Source organism: Cricetulus griseus, chromosome 8 (assembly GCF_003668045.3).
Source record: "Cricetulus griseus strain 17A/GY chromosome 8, alternate assembly CriGri-PICRH-1.0, whole genome shotgun sequence".
Classification (NCBI taxonomy): Eukaryota; Metazoa; Chordata; class Mammalia; order Rodentia; family Cricetidae; genus Cricetulus; species Cricetulus griseus.
In genome coordinates this window covers 30068425-30092492 of record NC_048601.1, presented here as the reverse complement: position 1 = coordinate 30092492, position 24068 = coordinate 30068425, and the positions used below count along the sequence as shown (strand labels likewise).

The following is a 24068-nucleotide window of genomic DNA, read 5'->3' as shown; positions in this document are numbered from 1 at the left end:
ATGCTGGTAGGTTATTTGTAGAAATTCTAAATTAAATTGAAGAAACTCCATTTCTCATTTGGTTTTTGTCATAAATGGGTTTTTGATTTTGGCAAATATTTTATATACCTCCTGATATGCTGGTGTGCTTTTCTTTTTTAACCTGTTGCTGCAATGGCATACATTAAATACTTGGTGTTAAACGTATCTTAGAATTGGCTGGTTTTATTTCTTTATTTATTGAGATGGGGGTCTCACTGTGTAGCCCTTGCTAGTTTGGAACATGAAATAATCCTCCTGCCTCCCAAGTTCTGGGGTTACAGGCACATGCCACCACACCTGGCTAGTATTATTTTTAATGTGTGCCGGTTTTGGGACTGCTGCCTTGCAGAGGAGGAAAATCTTAATTATTAACTTTTTTTTTAATACAAAGAAGCCAGGCCAGGATTTTGATTTTTTTTTTTTTTTTTTTTTTTTTTTTTTTTTTAGGCCAGTGGCTCTCGCCCAATGCTGTGGCCCTTTAATACAGTTCCTCATACTGTGGTGACTCCAACCATAAAAATATTTCATTGCTATTTCTTAACTGTAATTTTGTTACTGTTATGAATATCTGATATCTGATATGCAGGATATCTGATATGTAGCCAACAGGTTAAGAACCACTGTTTTAAGCTTACTTTAGATCTATGTTTTTTAAGGTTAATGTAGTCATAGGGGACTGGCGGGAGTTCTTTCCTCTTTACTGCACATCCTTCCATTCTGTGTCTCTCTCTAAGCACTGTTTTCTCCACATTGTGGGAAATTCACATATGCTGGCTGTTTTTACACTTAGTTCAAACTAGTTTCAGTTTCTCTTGGCGTCTTGTCTTTGACTGGTGTGTTATGTAGATATGCTTTCCCATCTCATGTGTTTTGAGTTTAGCATTTATCATTACTATCAGCTTTCTGTTGTGCTCTGAGAACGGCATTATGTACCTTATTTTTTAAAAAAAAAATTGTATTTTTATTTTTAATTATGCCTGTATGTAAGGGGGAGGGGCATGCAGTTGCCCAAGGAAGCCAGAAGAGAGCATCGGGTCCCCTGAGGCTAGTTACAGGCAGTTGTGAGCAGCTCAACATGGGTGCTAGGAGCAGACATGGATCCTCGGAGAAGAGCAGAAAGCATTCCTAGCTGGGAAGAATGTGTGTTCTGTGGCTGTTGGGTAGCTGTCAGTTATATCCCATTGGTGGTTAGCATTTTGAAATCAAGTGTGTCCTCATTAACTCTCCATGTTGCTAGAGGGTGATTGACATCTCTAGTGCTGACAGTGGCTTCATCTCCTCGCTGTTTTCCTATTGGCTTTTGCCTTGGTTATCCCCTTGCTCTGATGTTGTGGCGGGACTGGGGAAACAATGCAGTCAATACAGTGACTGCTGGCAAGAAAGAAGACCTGAGTTTGAGTTCCCAGCACCCCGTAAAAAGCTGGACCACATGGAACATAGCCTGAACCCCTGTGCTGTTGGGGAACAGAGACAGGAGGATCCCAAAAGCTCACTGTCTTAACCAGTGAGTTCCAGCTTCAATGAGAAGCACTGTCTGAGGAGATAGTGGTGAAGGCTGATCAAGGAAAGACAGCCGGTGTTGTCTGGGAGCCTCCACATGCACCAGACTGCTCCATTTCTAACCCCTCCCTAAGCAACCTGGCTATCCCCTGTCACCAGAAGGTCACCTTTTGATGATAAACTTAGTGCTTACACCTGACTGACATGTATACTACAGCCTAGAACTCCTAAACTTACCTGGCAGTGGTGGCACATACCTCTAATCCTAGCACTCAGGAGGCAGAGACAAGTTCAAGGCCAGCCTGGTTTACAGAGTGAGTTCAGAGCAGCCAGGGCTACACAGAGAAACCTTGTTATGAAAGACAAAAAGAACTCCTGGACTTGGTTGATCCTCAGGCTTCTGCTGGAACTACAAGAGTGTACCACCTGCCTCCATATGCACCTGTGCACGCACGCGCACGTGTGTGTGTGTGTGTGTGTGTGTGTGTGTGTGTGTGTGTGTGTGTGTGTGTGTGTGACACACACAGAATGGTACTGGTGACATAATTCAGTGGTAATAGAAAACTTACCTCACATGTTTGAGGTCCTGAATTCCATCACTTAATAGCAAAACTGAAAACCAAAAAAGCAACCACCATGCCTTCTTGGAGAATTACCGTTGCCACATTATAGAGCATCTCACTTTATTCTACTTTACTTGCTTTGAAGTCTTCTCAGAAACTGTTATACTCTTTTCTTGGAATTCTGTTGACATAATATATTTTTCTACATTTATTATTAAGCTGTGGGTCTTTAGATACCTTGCTGAGGGTGCAGCCCAGTGATTGGATGCTTGCCTACTATGCACAAGGCCCTGGCTCCCATCCTCAGCACAGGGAGAAGTGCTCATATCTCTTACATGCATGGTGTTCGCATATAACCTATGCATATATCCTGTACTCAGCTTCAGTAGATTGTCTCCAGAGCCCAGCACATTGCAAAAAGCTATGTGAAACCCTTTAGGGGACCTCTCTCTCTCTCTCTCTCTCTCTCTCTCTCTCTCTCTCTCTCTCTCTCTCTCTCTGTCTCTGTCTCTCACACACACACACCACACACCACATGTTTAGTGCAGATGCAGCTGGGATTTTTTTTTCTTCAAATACCTGCCATCTGTGGTTGCTGGGTCTATAAACAGAGAACCTACTGATGCTCAGGGCTGACTTGAACTGGTTCCAGCCTGTTACTTGTCATCTCTCCTCTGTTCTTCTCCCTTGTCCCTTACCCTAGTTTTACCTCTAATTCTCTTTGTGGTTTTAATTGTGCATTTTACACAACACCATTTTTTTTCCTTTCTTGGCATATTATGTTATAATTGTATCTTTTCCAGCATCTGCCTGTCTTGGCTACTATTACTGCTGTGAGTAGACACCATGACCAAGGCAACTCCTGGCAAAAAAAAAAAAAAAAAAAAAGCATTTAATTGAGGACTTGCCAGGGAATGTGGTGGCAGGCCAGCAGGCATAATGCTGGAGAAGTAGCTGAGAGCTCACAAATGATCAGCAAATTGCAGGCAGAGAGAGCAAGACTGTACCTGGCATGGGGTTTTCAAACCTCAGAGCCCATCTGCAGTGACACACTCCTTCCAGCAAGACCACACACACCTACTACTCCAGCAAGGACACACCTCCAAATTCTGCCCAAATTGTTCCACTAACTGGGGACCAAGCATTCAAACACATGAGCCTATGGGGGGCTGTTCTCATTTAAACGCCAACACTACGCTAGAGCTTCATATACCTTACTGCTAATGCAAGGCTACTGTGAAACAACATTGTGTCAATCAGGTGGGATGGACACCTTGTATTGACACAGTGTCCTGATTCCTCCTGTCTGTCCTGTCACTACTGCCACTCACCTCAGTTACACATAAGCAGATGAAAGCATCATGATCACATACAGTGTTACTCTGAACAGATCAGTAAGCAATGAGAATCAGAAAAAAATAGGGCAGGGTGGTGGCTAAGTGGATAAAAGCATTAACCAGGCAAGCCTGACAACCTCGATTCGATCTCCGTAACCTACAATGACAGATGAGGAGGGACTGGAGAAAGGGTTCAACAGTTAAGAGCATGTACTGCTCTCCAGAGGACCTGAGCTCCTTCCCCAGCACTCATGGCAGAGGCTCACAAGCACCTCTAAGTCCAGCTCTGGGGGATCTGATGCCCTCTGCTGACCTCCATAGATACCTGCACTCACGTACATACCCCACTCAGACACATACACATGATTTTAAACAAAAGACTTTTTCTGTGTTTTCTTAGGATCTCCCCACCCCCACTCCATGTTGATATTGTTTTCCGTCTGTGTTCTCATCATGTTGACTCTAGTTGCTTCAACTTCTGGTCTGTGAATCCCCTCATGCTTACCATGTCTGCTTGAGGGTGTTTCTGTTCAAACTGTTTTTGCCTTGTATTTTCATAGATAGAAATGATGCCCCATGTAGGGAGACACCCTAGCCCCGCCCCAGGTAACTCGGACAGGTGTGCCGGGACACGCCCGTGAGGGCGGGGTGAGGGGAAGTCTGAGATGACGTAGAAGGAGGTTCTTAAAGAGCTGGGACATGTGGAAAAGCGCTCTCTCTCTGGCCACGCTAGCTTGCTACCAGTTGGCACGCTCTGGCTTGCGTTTGGGCTGGTGTTTATCTGAATAAAGAAATCTTAGCCTTTCGGACTATGGATCATCTTTGAGCGCACGTGGCACGCAATAATCATCAGCCCCATGTAGAAATCTGCTGTCAATGGGCCTTACTGTGCAGGGGCAGGCAGGATGAGGGGCAGGGGCACCCTCTAGTCCCTGAGCCTCCAGACTGTGAACTTGATGACAGTCTCGTTCTCTCCCACACCTGTGGGCCGGGCAGGGGGGTATTTCACTTTGCCCGGCCAGCTAGCTTCTGACAAACCACCGGGTTAGGCTCTGTTCTGTGCCTCACCTGTGTTAAGAGAGTAACTGGTGTATCTCACAGGAAAGCCTCTGCTGCTGCTGGAAGAAAGGGGGTTTATTCTCTGGTATTCACTCTGAGAACCTAGTTGAGCTCTGGGCTGTAAAAGTCACAAAAGCCTGGGAACCTCATCTTTCTGGAAGTTTTCCTTCTGAGGCTCCCAGAGGCTCCCTCTGTTTGTTACTGTGCAGGTTTTCTGCTTGGTGCCAGTTCCCTCCCTCAGATTGTCTGCTTTCTTACAAGTCCTGTCTAGCCTGCCTGTGACTTCAATGTGGGAAACAGGTTTTTTGACCTGTGACCTCAACTAAATGTTCTAGAAATAGGTGCTCATGTATAGTTTTGAATTATCAAGTTTAAGGAAGTGTGAGGAAGTATGCCTAAACAAAAGCCACTTTTAACAAGAGGTTTATAGACACTGCATGTTCACAAACCTGTTAAAATATACAAGCTGCTTTTTAAACTGGGGTAGGTGTTTTGTGCTGCCCTTGTTTAAGAATAACAGACAAGAGCATGGAGAGATGGCTCAATGGTTAAGATTATGTGCTGCTCTTATTGAGGACCCTGGATTGGTTCCCAGAACCCACACCATGATGCTCACAACCACCTGTAGCTCTAGTTTCAGGGAATTTCTGGCTTCCTGGGCATCTGCCTCATCTGGTGCACATAAACTCATGCAGGCACACATACATGGAAGGAATGAAAGCAAAGGGAAGTGAAGGAAAGGAAGAAAGAAAAATAGACAAACTGGTGAATCCATTTTGCTTCTCATGAGATGAAAAGAAAACTATTGCATTGGGCCAGCACAATGGCTCAGTTGGGAAATGGTGCTTGCTGCCAAACTTGATAACTGGAGTTTGGTCCCTGGACCCCATATAGTGTGGAAAGAGAAAACTGACTTCCACAGGTTGTTCTCTGTGTCCTGGCATACATGAGCACACATGGCACATACACTAACTAAACAAGTAAGTGAGTGTAATAAAAATAGTTTTTAAAGAAAACAAACTGTTACATTATATCATCAGGATATCAGAGTCCTATGAAAGCCTTCTCCAGAGTTGCCTAGAATTGGAAGGCTTTGGTTGGCTTCATTGCTTAGCTGTGGACTATGCATTTGATGGAGCAGAGAGCACAAGTTAGCATGGTTCCAGCTGGAGTTGTGGTTCTCTTAGACATTCTACCATCTTAGTCCAGAGATGTGTTTTCATGTATATAATAAATAGCAAAATCCTAGCTGTGCACAAATGATTAAGCCAAAGCTCAGATCGGGAAAGGACATGCATCGTTAGACAAGAGCAAATGCTGGGTCTATGAATTGGTTCAGGAATAAGGGCGCTTGCTGCCGAGCCTGACTACCCGAGTTCAGTCCCTATGACTCACATGATAGAAGGAGAGAACTGACTCCAAGTTGTCCTCTGACCTTTACTGCAGCTGGGGGAGAGGTGAGCAGAAGAGGCAGGGCACACCACTGCTTTATTTGGGAAAATCATCCCGAATCTGAACTTGTAACTTCCCTGGGTGTAAGGGGTTTGCTGTTCAGGAGCCCTTGCTGGCTTCAGGGCCATGCTGTGTCACATAGATTAGTGGGTTACTGCTAGATGCATAACTGTAGGTTTCTTTTCCTCTCTCCCCCACTTCCTTCCTCCTCCTATTTGTTTTTACAGTTTTAGACACATTCCATCCTCTAAGAAGATTAGCCATTTCTAGGAGGAGAAACACCCAGTACCTTCCACAAGCTGTTTGTGTTCAGCAGGTTAACTCACAGCACTGGAGGTCCGTGCGTGATTCCACACACCCCAAGAGGATTACGTTTTCCACATATTTTCCAGCCAGTGCTGTTAATGCCTTAGCATTAAACTTCTGTGCACCCTAGGTACAGGCTGCCTGTCCTTCATTCTGTCCTTGCTGTCCCTCCTCTGCTCTCAGGTTTACAGGCTACACAGTGATCTGTAGAAACAAGGATTTAAAGTCCTAGAGTTCAACTAAGATCCAGCAAAAAGTCTACTCGCAATAAGTCATCATTAAAAAGATCCTACTTAACACTTGGGAGCCTGTCATTTAATTTGCATACCCATTTTTCTGAGACACCATTCTGATTTGTAAGGAATCTTACTATTGTGGGTGAGGGAATCCCATATTTATTAAATGCTTTCTTTTATTTTTTGTTCATTTTGTTTTTTTGTTTTATTTTGTGTTGTGTTGTTTTTGAGACAGGGTTTCTTTGTGTAGCCCTGGCTGTCCTGGAACCATACTGTAGACCATGCTGGCCTAAGACTTAGAGATCCACCTGCCTCTGCCTCCAAAATGCTGGGATTAAAGGCGTGTGCCACCACAACTCGGCTATTAAATGCTTCTGAAGTCCATGAGTTGGACTGTGGCTGAGCCAGGCTCCTCCACACTCCAGATCTCCCAGTTTGTGTGACCTGCCAACCTGTGAATCCCTGCTTGGGCTCTTTTCCACCCCTTGCTTTATTTTATTTTATTTATTTCCAGACGGGCTCATTGTGTAGCCCTGGATGGCCTGGAACTAACTGTGTAGACCAGACTGCCCTTGCAAACACAAAAATCTACCTGCCTTTGCCTCTCTAGTACTGAGATCAAAGATGTTACCGTGCCCACCTTACTCAGCCCCTGCTTGATGCTATCAGCTCCTAAGCATCGCTCCTACCTTCATTCAGCTTGGGGACCCACAGATGGAGCCTCACTCACTTTTCTCCTTTCCTGAGCAGGCGCTTAGTTAGCTCCATCTCCCAGCACTGCTGAGATATGCTCTCTCCCACTCTCCCCAGCCTCCAGCCCCAGCCCCTGGCTTTCCTATGGATTCTCTGCCCCTTCTTTTTTTGTTGTTTTTGTTTTTGTTTTGTTTTTCGAGGCCAGGGTTTCTCTGTGTAGCTTTGGAGCCTATCCTGACACTTGCTCTGGAGACCAGGCTGACCTCAAACTCACAGTGATCCGCCTGCCTCTGCCTCCGGAGTGCTGTGATTAAAGGCGTGTGCCACCAACGCCCAGCTTCTCTGCCCCTTCTTAATCTCCACACTGCCTGGGGCAGGGAAGCTGACCCTGAACACTATGTGCATCTGTCTTCCTTCCTCCCTCCCTCCCTCCCTCTTTCTCCCTTCCTTTCTTTTGGGGTGGTGGTTTTTTGAGACAGAATTCTCTCTCTCTCTCTCTCTCTCTCTCTCTCTCTCCTCTCTCTCTCTCTCTCTGTGTGTGTGTGTGTGTGTGTGTGTGTGTGTGTGTGTGTGTGTGTGTGTGTGTGTGTGTGTGTAGTCCTATCTATTCTGGAACTTGCTCTTTAGACCAGGCTGGCCTGGAACTCACAGATCTGCCTGCCCAATTCCACTCACTTCCCAGTCCCTCTATATCCTCCCCTCCCTCCTGCAGCACCCACCCAATGAATTTTTTTTTAAAAAATCAAAACTAGAAAACAAAAAAAGAGCAAAAAGAAAAAGAAAAGAAAACCTCTTCATTCCTCCGTCTCTCCTGCCTCTCCAATAACTCTTCATTCATCCTGGTGGCATTGGGAACCATGGTGTGTCACACATAGTATTGTCCAATCAGCTTTACTTGCTAATGTTCATTGCAATGAGTCACTGGTTTTGTTCAAGGCCTCTGGTTTCTGGTACACCATAATCACTGGATCCTCACTGAAACTCCCCCACCACGGGCAGGGGAGAGCTGCCTGACGGCATAAGCATAGGGGAGCTAGTTCTCCCTGGAGGTGGGCAGCCTGGACTGACCAGCTCAACCAGGCAGGCCCCCAGCTAAATCTGGGGTTGGCTCACCCAAACATCTACCCCATCTAGGACCTGCTGGACCTCTTGAAAGGACTGGTCCTGTGATAACCTTAGGATCTCCGTGACTCAGACACCTCTATTTCTTAAGCCCTATACTTATGGCCCTAGGGCAGCTTTATGCAGTACCTGTAGCATGTCCAAATTTGATTTATGGCCAGCCACAGGACACAGTGTGGACACTTCTGCCTGTGACATCTCTCTTTCTCTCCACTCTCCCGCTGCTCCTGTTCCCAGAGGCTGGTATCCCTTCTCCCCTTTCCATTTTTTTTTTTTTTTAATGATCCTTTCCCCCTAAACCAGCACTCAGCTGATTTAGACATTTTCAGATGCAGAACATTGAAACTGTAGAAGGAGTATTTGGACCTGAATTCATTTCCCCTTCTTTTTCTGTCTTCCCTCCATCTTTTAAACACAGTACTCCATACACAGTCTAGATGTTGGATTTTTTAAATACATTGTTATGTCTTGGAAATCAATTTTTACCAGCCTCCCTAGTACTTCGTGTTTTTTTTTTAATGGGTTACAGGATATGCCACTGCTATAAATGAGGTATAATGTGGCACATGGTCCCCTGTCAGATATCTGTTTTCAAGGTTTTCTGCTGCAGTGGTTCAGTGAGCAGGCTTACATCTGTGTTCCTGCTACAAATAACCACTTAGAAACTTTCACAAGTGAAATTGCTAATTGTGCTGTTTATGCTTTTCCAAAAGGAGGATTTTTTTTTTAACTCTATTTCTTAAGTTACTGCTTCTCAGGTGTCTGTTCACATGTCCACTGATGACTGGATGTGACCAATGTCTGCCATTTTCTTCATACTCTCCTCCCTGTCTATTCTGGGTTCTGAGATAACTTTTGAAGCTCTGCAGCTCACTGCCAGCCCTTTGTTTGACATCTCCTGTGATCACTGATCCAGGGGTGTGACAGTCACTTGTTTTGCTCTGACAGTTCTTGTTCTCTTGTCAAGGTGACTGGCCTTTCATCTTCTGGCCTTCTATGGAAAGGGTATCATGCTTATGGGAGTCTTGTCCACATCCTAACTGCTCTGATGAATTCTTACGACACATACTTTATGTACTCAGCATCCGATATTATTAACACTCTCAGCACCCCTCTTCTAGGCACAGTCTCTCCATGGGTCCACTCTATCTCGAGTTATAACACCTGGGTTAATTTTACTTGTTCTTGTTTTAAACTTCGTATAAAGGTAATTATGCAGTGTGTACCAATTCTTCCTTCTCTGTAATGTATTTGACGAATGTAATTATAACTTCTATAGTTGACACATAGTATTCCATTCCTGAATATACCTAATTCATTTATTCATCTACCTAATAGTTACTTAAGTGACTTCGAGTCTGTTATCATGAGCAGAGCTGCCATGAGCGCTTTGGTTTGTGTCTTCTCATGCTCCTGTATTCACATCTTTGTTTGTGTACCTAAGGATTACTGGGTCATAGGGCATGTAAGTACTAAGCTTCTCTTTTTACTATCTTTTTATTTATTCTTTGTGTCTTTCACATCATACATCTCGATACCATTCATCTCCTATTCACCCTCTGCCTTTGCAACCTTCCCCCAAAATAAAAAGAAAAATCATGTTGTGGAAGCTGTAATATGACACAATGAGTCACGCAGTAAACCCTGTTATCCATTTATTTTGTGTTTGTTGCAAAAACTCATTGGCCTGTTTTGAGGACTCTGGTTTCTACTATACCATCAATACTTGGCCCTCACTGGGACTCCTCTTGGATATCCTGTTTGTTGCTCTGTGTTGTGGAGATCCTGCAGCTTTGGATCTGCAGGACTGGCCCCTTCCTGTGCTCCAGCAGATCACAGATGGGGTGGATGTTGGCATGGGCCAACACATAACCCTGGTTCTGGGCCTAGGTAGTTGCAGGGTTGGTCATCCGCCAGCTCTCCCTTTCCTACCACTAGGGTGAACTCTCCAGTGTTGCCCCAGCTAGTTCACACAGCAAGGAGCAGGGGGAGAACCAGCTCTCCTACTTTCATCCCCTCAGGGCTGGCTTTCCCACACCTACTCCACCAGAGCCAGGCAAGGTGCCGGGCCATGAGTACTAAACTTGGAAATTGATGCTCTCATCTTATGGTCATGGGAGTCCCAAGTGTCCCATATCCTTCCTAGCACTTGCTGTGTCCTGACTTTTGTAACCCTTCAGTGTACAGGGCATATTTCATTGTAGTTTGGTTGCTATTTCTCTGGTCACATGTGATATTGAGTATATTCTTGTGTTGATTGTCCTCATTTACGATGTTCCTGTTGACATTTTTCCATTTCTAACAGCTATGTTTTAAAATGATTTTTGGCTAGCTGGAATGTCAGATTTCTAACAAGCCATCTTGTCCTGCCCACTCCCTTAATCAATTTCCATTTTTTCCTCGATCTTCTCTACCGTTATTTATTTTGTAACAAGTGAATCTTTGGCCCAGTAGCTGAGTCTTGTAGAACATTCAGTGAACTTGCATGAAACTTACTTTATTGGGAGACATCTACACAGAAGACATGTGACTCTCCCATACCAAGTCCTCCAATAGTGTTTCTTAAAGATTTTTTGAATACACACACAGAGAGAGAGAGAGAGAGAGAGAGAGAGAGAGAGAGAGAGAGTGTGTATCTGTGTCTCTGTCTCTGTCTGTGTCCATGTATGTATGTATGTACGTATGTATGTACGTATGTGAGTGCAGGTGCCTGAGGAGGCCAGAGGCATCAGATTGCCTGAAGCTGGAATACAGACATTTTTGAGCCAGTTGATGGTGGGTGCTGAGAGCTGAACCCAGGTCCTCTGCTAGAGCAGCCAGTCTCTTAACCCCAGCCTTTTTTTTTTTTTTTTTTTTTTTTTTTTTGCCTGTCAGGCAGCATTTTTACCTTATATTTTATTTTCTTTTTAAAAAGTTTTATCGCCGGGCATTAGTGGCGCACGCCTTTAATCCCAGCACTCGGGAGGCAGAGGCAGCGGATCTCTGTAAGTTTGAGACCAGCCTGGTCTACAAGAGCTAGTTCCAGGACAGCCTCCAAAGCCACAGAGAAACCCTGTCTCGAAAAACCAAAAATAAATAAATAAATTAATTAAATAAAATAAATAAAAAGTTTTATCTACTTATACTTGTGTGCGGTGTGTTCATGCATGTGCCATGGGGTGCATATGGAGGTCTAAGGACAACTTGTGGGAGTCAGTTCCTTCCTTCTACCCTGTGGGCCCTCCCTGGGAATCAAACTTAGGTCATGAAGCTTAGTGATAGCCACCTTTGCCTGCTGAGCCACCTCCCTGTTTTAAACAAGTGATTGTTAGAAAGAAGAACCTTTTAATGCATATCTAACAGCTACAGCTCCCTTTCTAAAAGTACCAATGTTTTGCAGGTTCTTGATCAATACGAGCAGGAAGGATTTACCTTCCTAGCGAAGGTGTTTAACTCCTCACATTCCTTCTTAGAAGACTTGACTGGTCTTACACTGCTCCATCAAGAGACCCAAGCTGCAGAGGTAAGAACACAGTATTTCTGTCCTAAGGACTGAGTTTTACAACCTGCCTGACTCTTGCTTTTGTGAAAGAGGATAGAGTGCTTGATTTTAGTGTGTTTTTGGTTTTTTCCTGAGAGCAGGTAGCACCTTGGTCATCAGTGACACACCCTGGTGTGCTAAGGTGTCTGCCCTGTAGCTGCCAAAAGCACTAAGTCAAGACAGATCAAGAACAGGTCCCTGATTTCTGAGCATCACTTGTGTTTCTGGAAGGTGTCTTTGAGTACAGCTGTTGGAGAACAGTCTTTAAGGTGTCTGTCAAAACACAGGTCAGTGAGGGCCTTGGACTCTGGCTGTGTCATTAGAGAAAACATGGCCCACTTGTTGTTGACAGCCTGGTCAGTCTTAGGTACCAACATTGACCTATTGTGAAATGGCCCTGCCTGGCCTGGGAGTTGTGCAGGTCCCTACCCTGAATGAGGGACACACACAGGTGGCAGAGAAGCCCATAGTTACTCAAAATGGGTGGCTAAGAATGAGGACAGCATTTCACCTGGGGGAGTGGCTTTTCCCTGAGAGGTCACAAGGTGAGCCGAGCCCTCATGGCACTTCTGTGGCTACACAGGGAAAGCCCTTGCCATCCTATTTTCTGCAGACCTGGTTCAGTACTGCAGAGCCATGTGTCCTGGTCATTGATAAATACCCCAGAGATTGCATCTCCACACCACTTAACAGTCCCCAAATAATCAGGAGTGGCTGACATGGACCAGTCCTGGCCAGCCAGTGGAATAAGGGCTGCCATTTTGAGGAGTGGGATGAGCTCTGAGTAGAAGAAACCATTGGAAAAACCAGAGTACAACTGCTTGGACTGGTGAGGAGGTTGGGGTGAGGTTGACAGGCATACTCAGGAAACAAGGCAGTTTGTCTCTGGTGCTTGGCTCAGAGCTGAAAGTGCATTTTCTGTAATTTGTTCAGATGCTGGGGTGTTAAGGAAATGTGGCTCTTACTGATGTCTGGTACTTAGAAGCTGAAGTGTCTTTCATCTTCAGGGCCAGGAAGTGAATAGCATCTCTAGAGAACTCTGAGAGATGAAACTGCCCCCTAGAACTGAGACTGAGGTCCCAGGCAGGTTTCAGGAGGTTTTGCTGATGGTGGCTTCTGTGGCCTGGAAATGCATAAGGAGGAAACTGTAGATATTAGCAGCTCTGATATCACTGACAAGATGGCGAGAGGACTTTGTCAGCCAACAGAATTAACTTCTTTAGCAGCTCAGAAGAGCTGTAGCAGAGATTTCCTTGTATCTCACTCTAGAGACAGAGCAGATGTCAGGGCTCATCCCTTGATTACATCCGGTTAGTCTGCATTTTGGTGGCTTAGTTGATCATATCCTTCTCAAAGGCCCAGAGGAAAAGAAGTTCCTGCCAGCGTTGGTGACAATAGGCTGTGGGCAGGAAGGACAGAGCTTCATCTGTGAGCCTGAGTGGTTTTTATTTTATTTTATTATTTTGAAGTTACCTTCACTAAGTGAGCTGTTCAGTCAGAAATCCCCCATAACATTGGAGGTGAGTGATAATTAGCCAGTTAGCCCATGAGCCAGATGTGGCTTGCAGCTGTGGTGATTTGGAGCTTGCCCTGTGTTAAATTTTGAAGAAACCCAGAATTTTAAAATCGCAACTTTAACATAAAAGTCTCAATTTCCTCATTCCCAACTTCTTTGAAAAATCTAATCTGGCAACTGCAGACACATGCTCCTTGACTAGAGGGAGCCAAACAGCATGTCCTGAATAGAAATGATGCATGCGATGATGCATGGGATTCAGGCTTTGAAGGCATAAAATGTGTGAAGGGCTGTGGATGCATCTCCGCTGTATGGTGCTTCCTAGCATGCACAAGGCCCTGGGCCCATTGCCAGCACCACATTAGGAACGTCTGTCCATAGAAACAGTTGTCATGCCTGTCACGTGGCTCCATTTCCTCTCCTGGAGACAGACAGATGCTATTTCTTCATCCTTTAGCCATGTTCTGGATTAATTTCATGCTCTGCAGTTGACAGCCTTTCTGGGAGTTTGGGTCTGTAACCCTTAGCTTACCAAAGCTCTAAATAGAAGCTTTAAGAGAAGGACAAAAACATAGTGCTCACCGGGGGACCTCAAAGCAGCAAAAGTCACTCTCACCTGTGTCGTCTCATTGCTCCAAAAAGAGCTTGTATGTGTAAGAGAATAAATACAGATGTCAAAGAGTAGCCAGGGATACAGCTCACTGGTAGAGCACTTTCCTAGCTTGTGGAATTCCAAGCCTCAGTACCCCAGGGTAAAGAGGAAGATCAGGAGTTTAAAGTCATCCTCAACTATGTAGCAATCTGGGCTACATGAAACCATATCTCAAATACAAAACAAAACTGAAAACATCTGTGTGTGTGTGTGTGTGTGTGTGTGTGTGTGTGTGTGTGTGTGTGTGTGTGTAGTATTTTAATTTTTATACTTTCTGGTGAATTTATAGATGCCTAGTATGAAAATATGAACTTCTATATTTTTAATGCAACATAATGAGAAAGATAATTCCCTTTTGGATCAACTGTTTTCATGGGTTTGGGGTTACAAAAGACTCAAAGTAATATGCATTGTTTTATTATGTATGTTTTTAAAAAAGAATTTAAAATTTTTTGTGGTGCTGGAACTCAGGACCATGTGTATTTGTGAGTGTGATGTGTGTGTGTGTGTGTGTGTGTGTGTGTGTGTGTGTGTGTAAAACTGCTTTAAAATTACTGAACTTCTTCTGAAAGTCTGACTACAGGTACCATGGCGGTTACTGAACAAGAGTTAATGAGACAGTGGCACTCATGGGTTCATGTTTCCTGTGAGAAGTGAAGGTGTTAGCAGTGAGCTGAGGTGCCATTGAAAATGTTTAGCCAGAGATAGGATGCAGGAAAGCCTTTTGGAAAGACAACCATTATTCCTTTAGTTTTAAAAGGTGAGAAACTGTCTTTATATACAAAAGAGGCATTGGTCATTGAAAGGCAGAGAGGAAAGAAGCAGCGCCCCCAGCCTCCCTGACTTACAGGGCACATGACACAGCCACAAGGCTCATCCGTTTTCAAGTGATAATTCTGTAGTTTGTAGTTTGCCCTGAGTGGCATTATCATCACCCCAAAAAATAAACATGCCCATTATGGGGTCACTCCCCTTTCCCTGCCCTTTCAGCACTAATCTCTAGAAAGTTCTGTGTATACTTTACCACCTGTGTTGTGCCCAGTTGAACCTGCTGGAGACCACATGTCCTCTTGTTGCCACAGAAAGGCCACAGTGACAAAGATACAGCCAAGCAGGGCCATCTGCATCCAGTGAGATTGACCATGGCCATTGTCACTCATCCTAATGGACTGCAGTGAGTTCATTGAGAGCCACTGGTGCCTGAGCTGCTATGGAGATCATCAGTTAATGGAGAGGGAAGAGTTAAGAAGCCATGGTTGCAGATGGAGCTTGGGGCCAGCCCTAGAAAGATGCCTTGTTTATGGTGGTGATGTTTCTGTGGTAACAATATGAGAGACAGTGACTGGGTGTCACTAGGGATGAAGCTTGAAAGTAAAATAACAGGACTAGTGAACCATCATGACAGAGAACAGGGAGTTGCCCTGTCTGCCACAGTGAGGAGAGGCTGCTGAGCTGGGGTATAGTTGTTTGTTTGTTTGTTTTTTATATACAGGGTCTCACTGTGTAGCTTTGGATGACTTGAAACCCACTAAGTAGACCAGGCTGACCCCAACCTCACAGAGATCTGCCTGCCTCTGCCACCCATGTGCTAATCCAAATGTTCTTAATGTAGAATATGTATGGAGGGTTAATTTTTTTCACACTAAAAAGTTTAAAAGCACTTCCATGAAAAGGCCATTTGCCTTGACTTGTATTTTATCTTGTAAAGATGGCACCTTGGACAGACACCCACATTCTTTGAATCTCATCCAGCTGTCAAATGTTTTCATTTTGCCCATGGAATGTTAGAAGTCCCCACAGAGGGAAGGCCTCACTCAGCTTCCTATACTCTTAAAACATGGCCATGGACAAAGGATGCTTTCACACTTTATCTTCGAGGCCCAACTTCCTAAGAATGCTGGCTCTTGGAGACTGGCCTCTTTGCAACCTCAGGAAATGGAAGTTGCAGGTTGATGAACCACAGGGTGTTCCAGCCACAGATCTGCTGAGGAGTTCCCCCAAGTGTTGCTTTAATTGATGGATTTCTTAAGGAAAGTCTCAGTGTGACTCAAACATGCAAATGTGTTAGCCTCGTTTTATGAAATTGGCTCAACTTAGCCCCCAGGGTTATTTCTCGTCCTGGGACAAAATATCAGTTTCCATGTTTTTATTTTATTCCAACTGTGGATTCAGCATCATGCTCTGAGAAACACCAAGATATATTTTCCAGCCCGTCTAACTAAAGATGACTCCCTAAGAGGGTTGACAAAACAAACCCTGTTGGTCCCTCCTTCAGAGAGTGAAATTCCCAGATCCCATAGCCAGAAGCTGGCCATTCTCCTGCCTCCAGGATTAGCCTGAGACCATCTGCCCCTCACTCAGGCCTCTTGGCAACGTGGCTGATGTCAGCGTCATCCTATCCTTAGCACTGCTCATGGCACTTAATGTCTTCACATTTTGGTGACGCGGCATGCTTTCTGCAGATCTAGGGAGTTAATTAGTGATAATAGAGGAGGAAAGTTGAGCACTAACTGTGAATACAGGCCATACAACCCTTACAGGCTGGCAGCCTCGAGGATGGCTGTGCTGGCAGATGCATCCAGAGCTGAGAGTCAAACTGTCTCATTGGCTACAGACTTCTAGAAGGTGGAAAGTCACAGGAGAAGCATGGTAGTCATGCATTGTGACTTCTTAGGCACAGAGACTTCCTCTCCTGCTCAGTGAGCCACACTGTTAACAAGTGTTTCTGCCCAGCCTTTGCACTTACCCCCAGTTTTTGGCCCCTCGCCCTCACAGCTGGTTTTGATTTGGTTTCTGTGGAGTAGTTTTTTGTTTTGTTTTGTATTTAACAACAGTCAGATATTTATGTACAGCTTCATCAAGAGCCTCTGATGACAAATATGCCTTTAGAGGCCAGTGGAAGCTGTGGGAAGCTCCGTGTCAGCACTCAGACCTGTTTGCAATGGAGAGGGCTCATGTGGGAACTGACGAACGAGCCTGTTCATGCACCTAGCTCTATCTTCCCAGAGTCTTCTGCTAGCCCTTCTCCCCTGGTCGGTCCTGGGATGGTGCCCTGCCCTGATTTTTCCTTATGAAGCAATCCCTCAAGATCAGCCTTGGCCCTCTCTCCTGAGGGAGGGAAGGGGAGGCAGAAACTGCAGGCATAGAGCCATGTGCTGCTTAGCTTGGAAACTGGAGCCTGTCTTTTGAAATCCAGCTTGGCAGCGGCTCATTGAGAACCCGCTGTATAAAGTGCATCCCTTTTATTTGCTGTCAGAATTATCTGCAAAGATTTGAGACGTTTATATATGTGGGCATTAGGGATGGGCCTATTGAAGAAAAGACAGCAAAATCCTACCTTTCAGAGAGGAGGCTGCATGGTGCAATCTACTTGGAGGCCACGGGAGAAAGAAAGGGGGAGTCACATGCTTCAAGCAGACAAGACGGAACTGAACAATGGAACAGTCCTCTGGTCCTCCTCAAACCATGGGAATAGAATCCTCCCTAAATCATGAGACTGGAGTCCTCCCTAAACCATGAGATTCAAGTCCAAAAGACATCAAACCATAAAGACTCCGAGATATTACATGAACCTAAAAAAATGTTTTTAAAGCTGATTTGGTCATGTCGGAGAAGAATTCAGTCTGGATTTGCCTTTGACTGGCAGTTGTATATATCTTTAAATCATGAAAACACTAAGCTAAATGGATGCATTTTGAGTTGGGGGTGCTTCTCAAGATGGGGTCTGTGAGCCAGAAGGTAGAAACTGAGTGTATTCCTGGGGCTAGGGAGCACATGGGCCTGGCACAGCTGACCCAACTTCCTGACTCAGCGGTGGAGGGCCCCTGGAGGTGTCCTTGTAGCCTGTCCTGTCCTTGTTTTTCTAGGGGCTGTATTTTCACAGCTGACCCTTCTCATTTGCAAGCAAAACATCTGCCTTGTGTTGAATTTGGGGAGATTCCATATTTCAAGACTGTAAAATTAAATGGAATCATAGCTCTGAGATTGCAGTTCTGAACCTTCTAGGTTGGCTGAGGGATGGCAGGAATAGCACCAAAGGTGTATGCCTCTTAATCCAGTATCGTTGATGTCTTCAATTGCTGTTTATCAGCCCTGCCCAGCTGGAGGTGCTGTAGAAGCAAAGAGGTACAAGGCAGGCCTGAGAGGCAGTGCCATGGTGCCAGGGAAGGGAAGATGTGTGACAGGTCTTGTGGCCATGGGTGCAGAATCTGACACGTGGTTCTTTTATTTCTGTGGGATCTCAGGAGGTTCTCATGCCAGAGGGGGCTCCAGGAAAGAGCAAGCATTGATTCTTAGAGGCTGGAACTCAGGTATAGGAGAGGAAAACAGCAGGGATTCCATATATACTTGTGGCAGGGGAACCCCAAGACCTGTGAGAGTAGGGCAGTAATTAATACTATCACCACCAGCATACTGTGCTCCTGGATCCCTGCAGCCCCTGGATCCCTTCTTAGGAGGAAGAGGTACCCATCTTACAGATGAGGCTGTAGAAGGACAGAGGGAAAAACAGATATGCTGGTTACATGCCGTGAGCTTCATTGTGTGAAGCCTCAGTGCACATGGTAAGGTTTACAGTACACCTTACAGACTGGGAGCAGAGATAGCACTGCAAGCCGGGTGCCGAGATGGTTCTAACTTACAGGGAATCTCTGCTTTCATACTAAGCCTCGAAGTTTCCACACACAGTACAGCACAGCCGAATTCTCTGGTGGCCTGTCTCTTTGTACCAAGGCATCTGCCACATCACTGTGCCTTCTTACTCTTCCACTGGCTTCTAGTAAAATCTAATAAAACCTTCGATGTTTTCCTTGCCGATAAACTCATGACTCATCTGGAATTACCACCTGAGAAAAGCAGGTCCAAGGAGCTTTCTCTCCAGGCTTCCGTCTTCCCTAAACTAGAGAGGAAATTGAGAGCTGGCCACCATTTGTGGTTATGATGCTGTGTGCTTTAAAAAAAAAAAAAAAAAAAAAAACTAACAAGCTTGAAATAGGTAATAGGTTTTTGTTGTGCTGGGCGTGGAGCTCAAAATAGGTAATAGGTTTTTGTTGTTGTCTGTGCTGGGCATGGAACCAGGGCCTCATGCCACTGAGCACGTGCTCTGCTATTGAGCCAGACTCAAAACCCCTTGTTTTGTTTTAATTTGCTAACTTAAAGTATTTGTGTTTATCCTACCTTAAGCCTCCTTGGAAGAGACCCCACCTAATTCTGCTTGGCATTTTATTAAAAGGAAAGAAACTTGGCTTCGTAAAAGTTTTCAAAATAGTTCTTGTTCATAAAGAATTGCGCACGTAAACATTTGTGTCACTTCAGTCAGATGAGCTGGGATCATTGACGTTTGAAACACTAGTTTGTGTTTCTGTGCCCAGACACTTGGGACATACTTTCCCCTCTGTCCTCGCTTCCACTCTCTCCCCTTTCTTTAGTCAGTGACCTGTGGGAATAGACTGCATTCCATGACAGCAGGGCCCACTTCAGCCTTGGCAATGCAGGCCCAAGGATCTAGGATAGGCCAGCCTGGGAAAGGCCTGGGATTTGCATGCTGGAGGTAGAGGCGGGATTTCCTCCTTTGCCTGCCACTGTTTAAATCACTTCCTCTTGCCAGAGTTCACCCGGGATCTGAGATGGTATCTAGTTATAAAGGTGCTGGCACATTTTCAAATCTTTAGACAATGAGGAGACAATGAGATGGCTTAGGAGCTAAACATGCTTGTCATGCAAGCCTGTCAACCTGGGTTTGATCCCCAAAACTCATGGATCGGGGAGCCTAAATCTGTGTTGGCGTCCTACAGCAAGATGGAGGACAGAGACCATGGAATTACCCAGAACTTATGGAACAGATAACCTGGAGTACACAGCAGCAGCAATGAGGGAGGAAATAAGGAACTCCCCAAAGATGTCTGTCCTCTGCTCTCACACATGTACTGTAGCACTCAAGTGCCTGGGTGTGTATATGCATGCACGCTCGCGCGCGTGCGCGCGCACACACACACACACACACACACACACACACACACACACACACACACAGTGTAATTTGAAAACTTAAAACTGAAATATTTAGATTATAATACACAATTAGTTAATGTAATCTAAGTACAAGTGAACCAAATGGAAACCTTTTCTCGTTTTTTGTTTTGCTTTGGTTTTTGAGACTGGATTTCTCTGTGTATCTCTAGCTGTTTTTGGAACTAGCTCTGTAGACCAGGTTGACCTCAAACTCAGAGATTTGCCTGCCTCTGCCTTCTGAGTACTAGGATTAAAGGTGTGTGATCACCCAGCTCAATTTTTTTTTTTTAACTAAAAGTGACTCTTAATATCAATGCCACAGACCTTTGAATTTTAAGCAGGTACTAACCATCCTAGAAGTAATTTGTATTAAGTGAGTTTTAGAGTATCAAGTTAGCATCAGTGTCAGAGTATGTAAAGGAACTGTGTGGAAAAAAATGAACTTCTTAATATGAAACCGTTGTAATTGCTTAGTCAGTTCATGACTGTTAATGGGACATTCTTATTGATTCCTCCAAGGATTGCTAGCTGGACGCAGCTTTTTCTCTGGTGAGTTCCACAGGTGTTCCCTTCAGCATCAAGGCCATTGATTGCACAATCTGCAGGCATGCCAGCCCCTCTATAAAGTGGAAGGTCACCTGCATGAATCCTGTGCATGCCCTTTCCTATGCCTTGAATCATCTGTCCATCACTCCTGACCCATCAAATGGTGCCAGTGATACATAGTTGTCACAGTGTATTGCTTACAGAATAATAAAAGGAAAAAGTCTAGCCAGGCATGGTGGCACATGCTAAGCTCAGCACTCAGGAAACTGAGACAGAATTGCCAGAGGATCAGCAGTTCAAGGCCACCCTCAGCTACAAAAGGAATTCAGGGCCAGTCTGGGCTACATCAGAACCTGCTTCAAACAAACAAAACAAACCATCATCTCATTGGACATGGACAGGGTTTTAAGTCTTTCTATCTGCACTTGATTGAGTTGTGGCTGTGGAAACCAGAAGAGATGGAGGAGACCCCTGGTCCATCCTTCTGTTGCTGTGTGGTCCCCAACTTTTTTCAAGTCATTCATCTTGTCTCAGCTTGTTTACTTGGTGGTGAGATCTGCCTGGGACCCCTGCTGAGCTCTCAAAGGAGCCTTCACCTCCTTTGAGAAATGGGTTCTGACTCGCTGGGCCCAGGTGCACAGGCTTCTGAAAGCACCACATGCCGGTCGGGGGGCGGGGGAGCTTGATGCCCAAACTGCTTTCTAGACAGTAAATGACAAAGATCAAGGAAAACCCCTCCTGCTTGTCTTTTCTCTTTTCGTATTTTAAAGTGATCCACAACACATGCAGAAAAAACATAACATGTTCTCCATGGCTTCCTGAACTAAGTGCCCTTCCCAACTCATGTGTTGCTCACTGCCTGCAGCCCTGGTGGCTGCTGCTCCACACACTGCTTTTTCATCTTCAGCTTGGGGGACACATCCCTAAACAATGCAATTCTGTCTTAAAATTTCATGAATGGAATTGTGCTACATCTGGTCTGTACTTGTGACTGAGGTTTGCTCACTCTTGTTGCCATGCAGCATTCCCTAGTCAGAAAGTCCCCCTCCTCCAGTGCTGCTGGCTGACGAGTTGCCGGGTCCTGTACTGCACTTGACTGTGTCAGTGTGTCTTAAGGTCTCTCCTTATCATCCCTCCCAGGAAGAAAATGGAATGCTAGGATTCTAGAGTTAACAATAAAGAATGTTGGCTAGAGTCAGTTTTAGTAGGGCCACCAACAATGGTCATGTCTATGATTGTTTTTTTCTACCTGTCCAAACCCAGGTTTTCTCTTTTGGGAGTAGACACCACCCTCACTGTGATGTATGTACACTGTTTACCTGGGATCATCATAGAAAATATGTCTTCAACTTCATCAGATCATGACAGACTGCCTTCTAGCAACATTTGGGCCAGTTTAAGCTTCTGTACTTCCTTGTCCTTGCCAAATTCTTGACACATCGTATTTTGAAATTGTCCCCAATCTGTTACATGTGCAACATTATCTCATTAGGCTTTTGATTTCCACTGTCCTGATTACCAGTGAGGTTAGCAACTCTCATTTGTGATTCTTTGGATTCCTCTTTCCAATGGCTTGTCTCTCTATTTCAACTCTGAAGTTTCTGGCATGTTCTACTGTGTTAAGAAAGCACAGTACAATGACCTAGTTATTCACTTGAAAAAGATGTTAGAGACTGCTGATGGTGTTCTAATCCCAGATGAGCCGTGATCCTTGGTCAGAGTCCCAACTCTCCTCCAGCCGCATGCCCATCGGAATTGTCTAGAATGTGCTCTGAAAGCTGGCAGTGCTCAGAATACACCTGCACCAGCCTGCTTCAAAGATCAGATGAGTCGTCTCCCTCAGAGTCCTATGCTCTGACAATGAGAGAGTGGGTCTTCACCACTCAGCTTGAATAGTTTTGATTGTCCTTCTGGTCCACACTCCAAATAAAGATTAACTTCTCTGTGGAACTCGCTGCTGCTCTTGTGATAAAAGATAAACAAGGGAAAAACCCTCTACTCTGTCCATAGAGAACACTGGTGCCAGCATTCTGAACACTGCTTCATAGATGGCAAAATACCCACCCAAGTGCACTGCCAGGAAACCACGAGTGAGACTTGAGAGGAATGAGCCTTATGGGCTGCTATAGATTTCTTCATGAATGACTGACTGACATTGACTTCCTCTTATAAGATTCTGTGAGTCTAGGTGGTCAGTGCCCAGTGTATGTCATGGTCCAGATGAACCATGTGCTGGGTGAGTTGGTAAAGAGCACAGCCATCCTGGCTGGTCCTTACAGGGGTGGTTATTGGGGCGGGGGGGGGTGTTCCCAAAAATGCAACAGCCTCCATAGCAGGGTGCTGCAGAATCCATTGCATCAACCTAGTTACTTGAGAGCCCTCTGTCAGTCATAGCCATGTCACCCATGGTCAATATCCAACACTTGCATCGTACTTGGTATTTTTCAGAATGTGTGTTCTACATTTGTATATGTGGTGGCCATAGCAATCTTCTTCTTTAGCCCTCTAGATACTGGTTATGAGTGACAGAAACCAAAAGTTCAGCCTGGATTTAGTGTAAAAATAATTACAGGCATTACTTCAGGAAAAGGCTCCACAGAGCTCAGTGATCAAAATGTGTGACTTCATAAGGAATTGACCAAAGGTCTCTAGGAGGCCTTTTAAACTGGTGGTGACAAAATCTTTACAGCTAATGTGGGGACATGATGGTCCTGGAGAACCCTGAGGAGAAGAATGTAGGGGTGCTTGATTTTGAGTACTTCTGCCCATGCTTCAGACATGGCCAAGAACAGGGACCTGGGGAGCCATGGGGTTATGGTGAAACCCTGAGAATGGTGCCATGCTGGGAGCTGAGATTCATCACATCCTTTTCACGCTGGAGTTGACAGGAGTGGAGACCCTGGGGGCAGGGCACAAGGGCAATAGCACTTCCATATTGCCCTGAATGGCTGAGGACATTCCCATATCCTGAGCCCTTGCCATGCGGAGTGAGATTTCTGTGTGGCCTTAGAGGCTTCCTAGACTCTTAGCAGCACACTTTTCCCATCTGGTCTCTATTGGTGATGATTGTCCTCAACATTCACCAAATAAATTTGCTGTCTCTGTGACTCCAGCCCCAAGGTAGTTTACTTTTCCATGGACTCAGGCAGGAGGATTTTCGAATAGGGGCATCTCACAGGTCAAGGCCATCTTTGTCTTTATGGCTTAAAGTGGGTAATTACCAATATGGAGCCATGTTAGAAATATAAGGGTATTTAATAGGGAAAAGCCTTACAGAGCAACCTAGCCAGCCGGCATGGCAGCAGTCTGTACACAAGGGTGAAAACTGAAAGTGAAACCCAGACAACTGAACGCTTACTCTACATCACCATGACCATGCTCTCGCAGGCATGGTCAGGCAGACCTGTAGCCAGCCCCTAAGCAGGCATGGCTACAGGTTCCCCTACAATGGCTTACCTGTGTTCTCTATTGTTGACCTTTATTCTGTCAATGGGTTCTTGTTGCCAGTCAGCAAGAAACATGGGCTTAGACAATTC

At 45.1% G+C, this 24068-nt stretch overlaps 1 protein-coding gene across 5 annotated transcripts in view; it reads left to right on the top strand.

The window, feature by feature from the left end:
* Nucleotides 1-24068, top strand: part of LOC100754902 (ubiquitin-like modifier-activating enzyme ATG7) — a 222672-nt gene that overhangs the window by 114269 nt on the left and 84335 nt on the right. For 3 of the 5 annotated variants that reach the window (XM_027429133.2, XM_027429135.2, XM_027429134.2), the window contains exons 18-19: nt 11669-11791; nt 21796-22369. In XM_027429133.2, the coding sequence (XP_027284934.1) occupies nt 11669-11791; nt 21796-21897 (225 nt within the window). In that variant the 3' untranslated portion in view covers nt 21898-22369. Of the gene's footprint in view, nt 1-11668; nt 11792-21795; nt 22370-24068 lie in introns of those variants that run through there. The other 2 variants (XM_035448952.1, XM_035448951.1) reach the window with 1 other exon arrangement.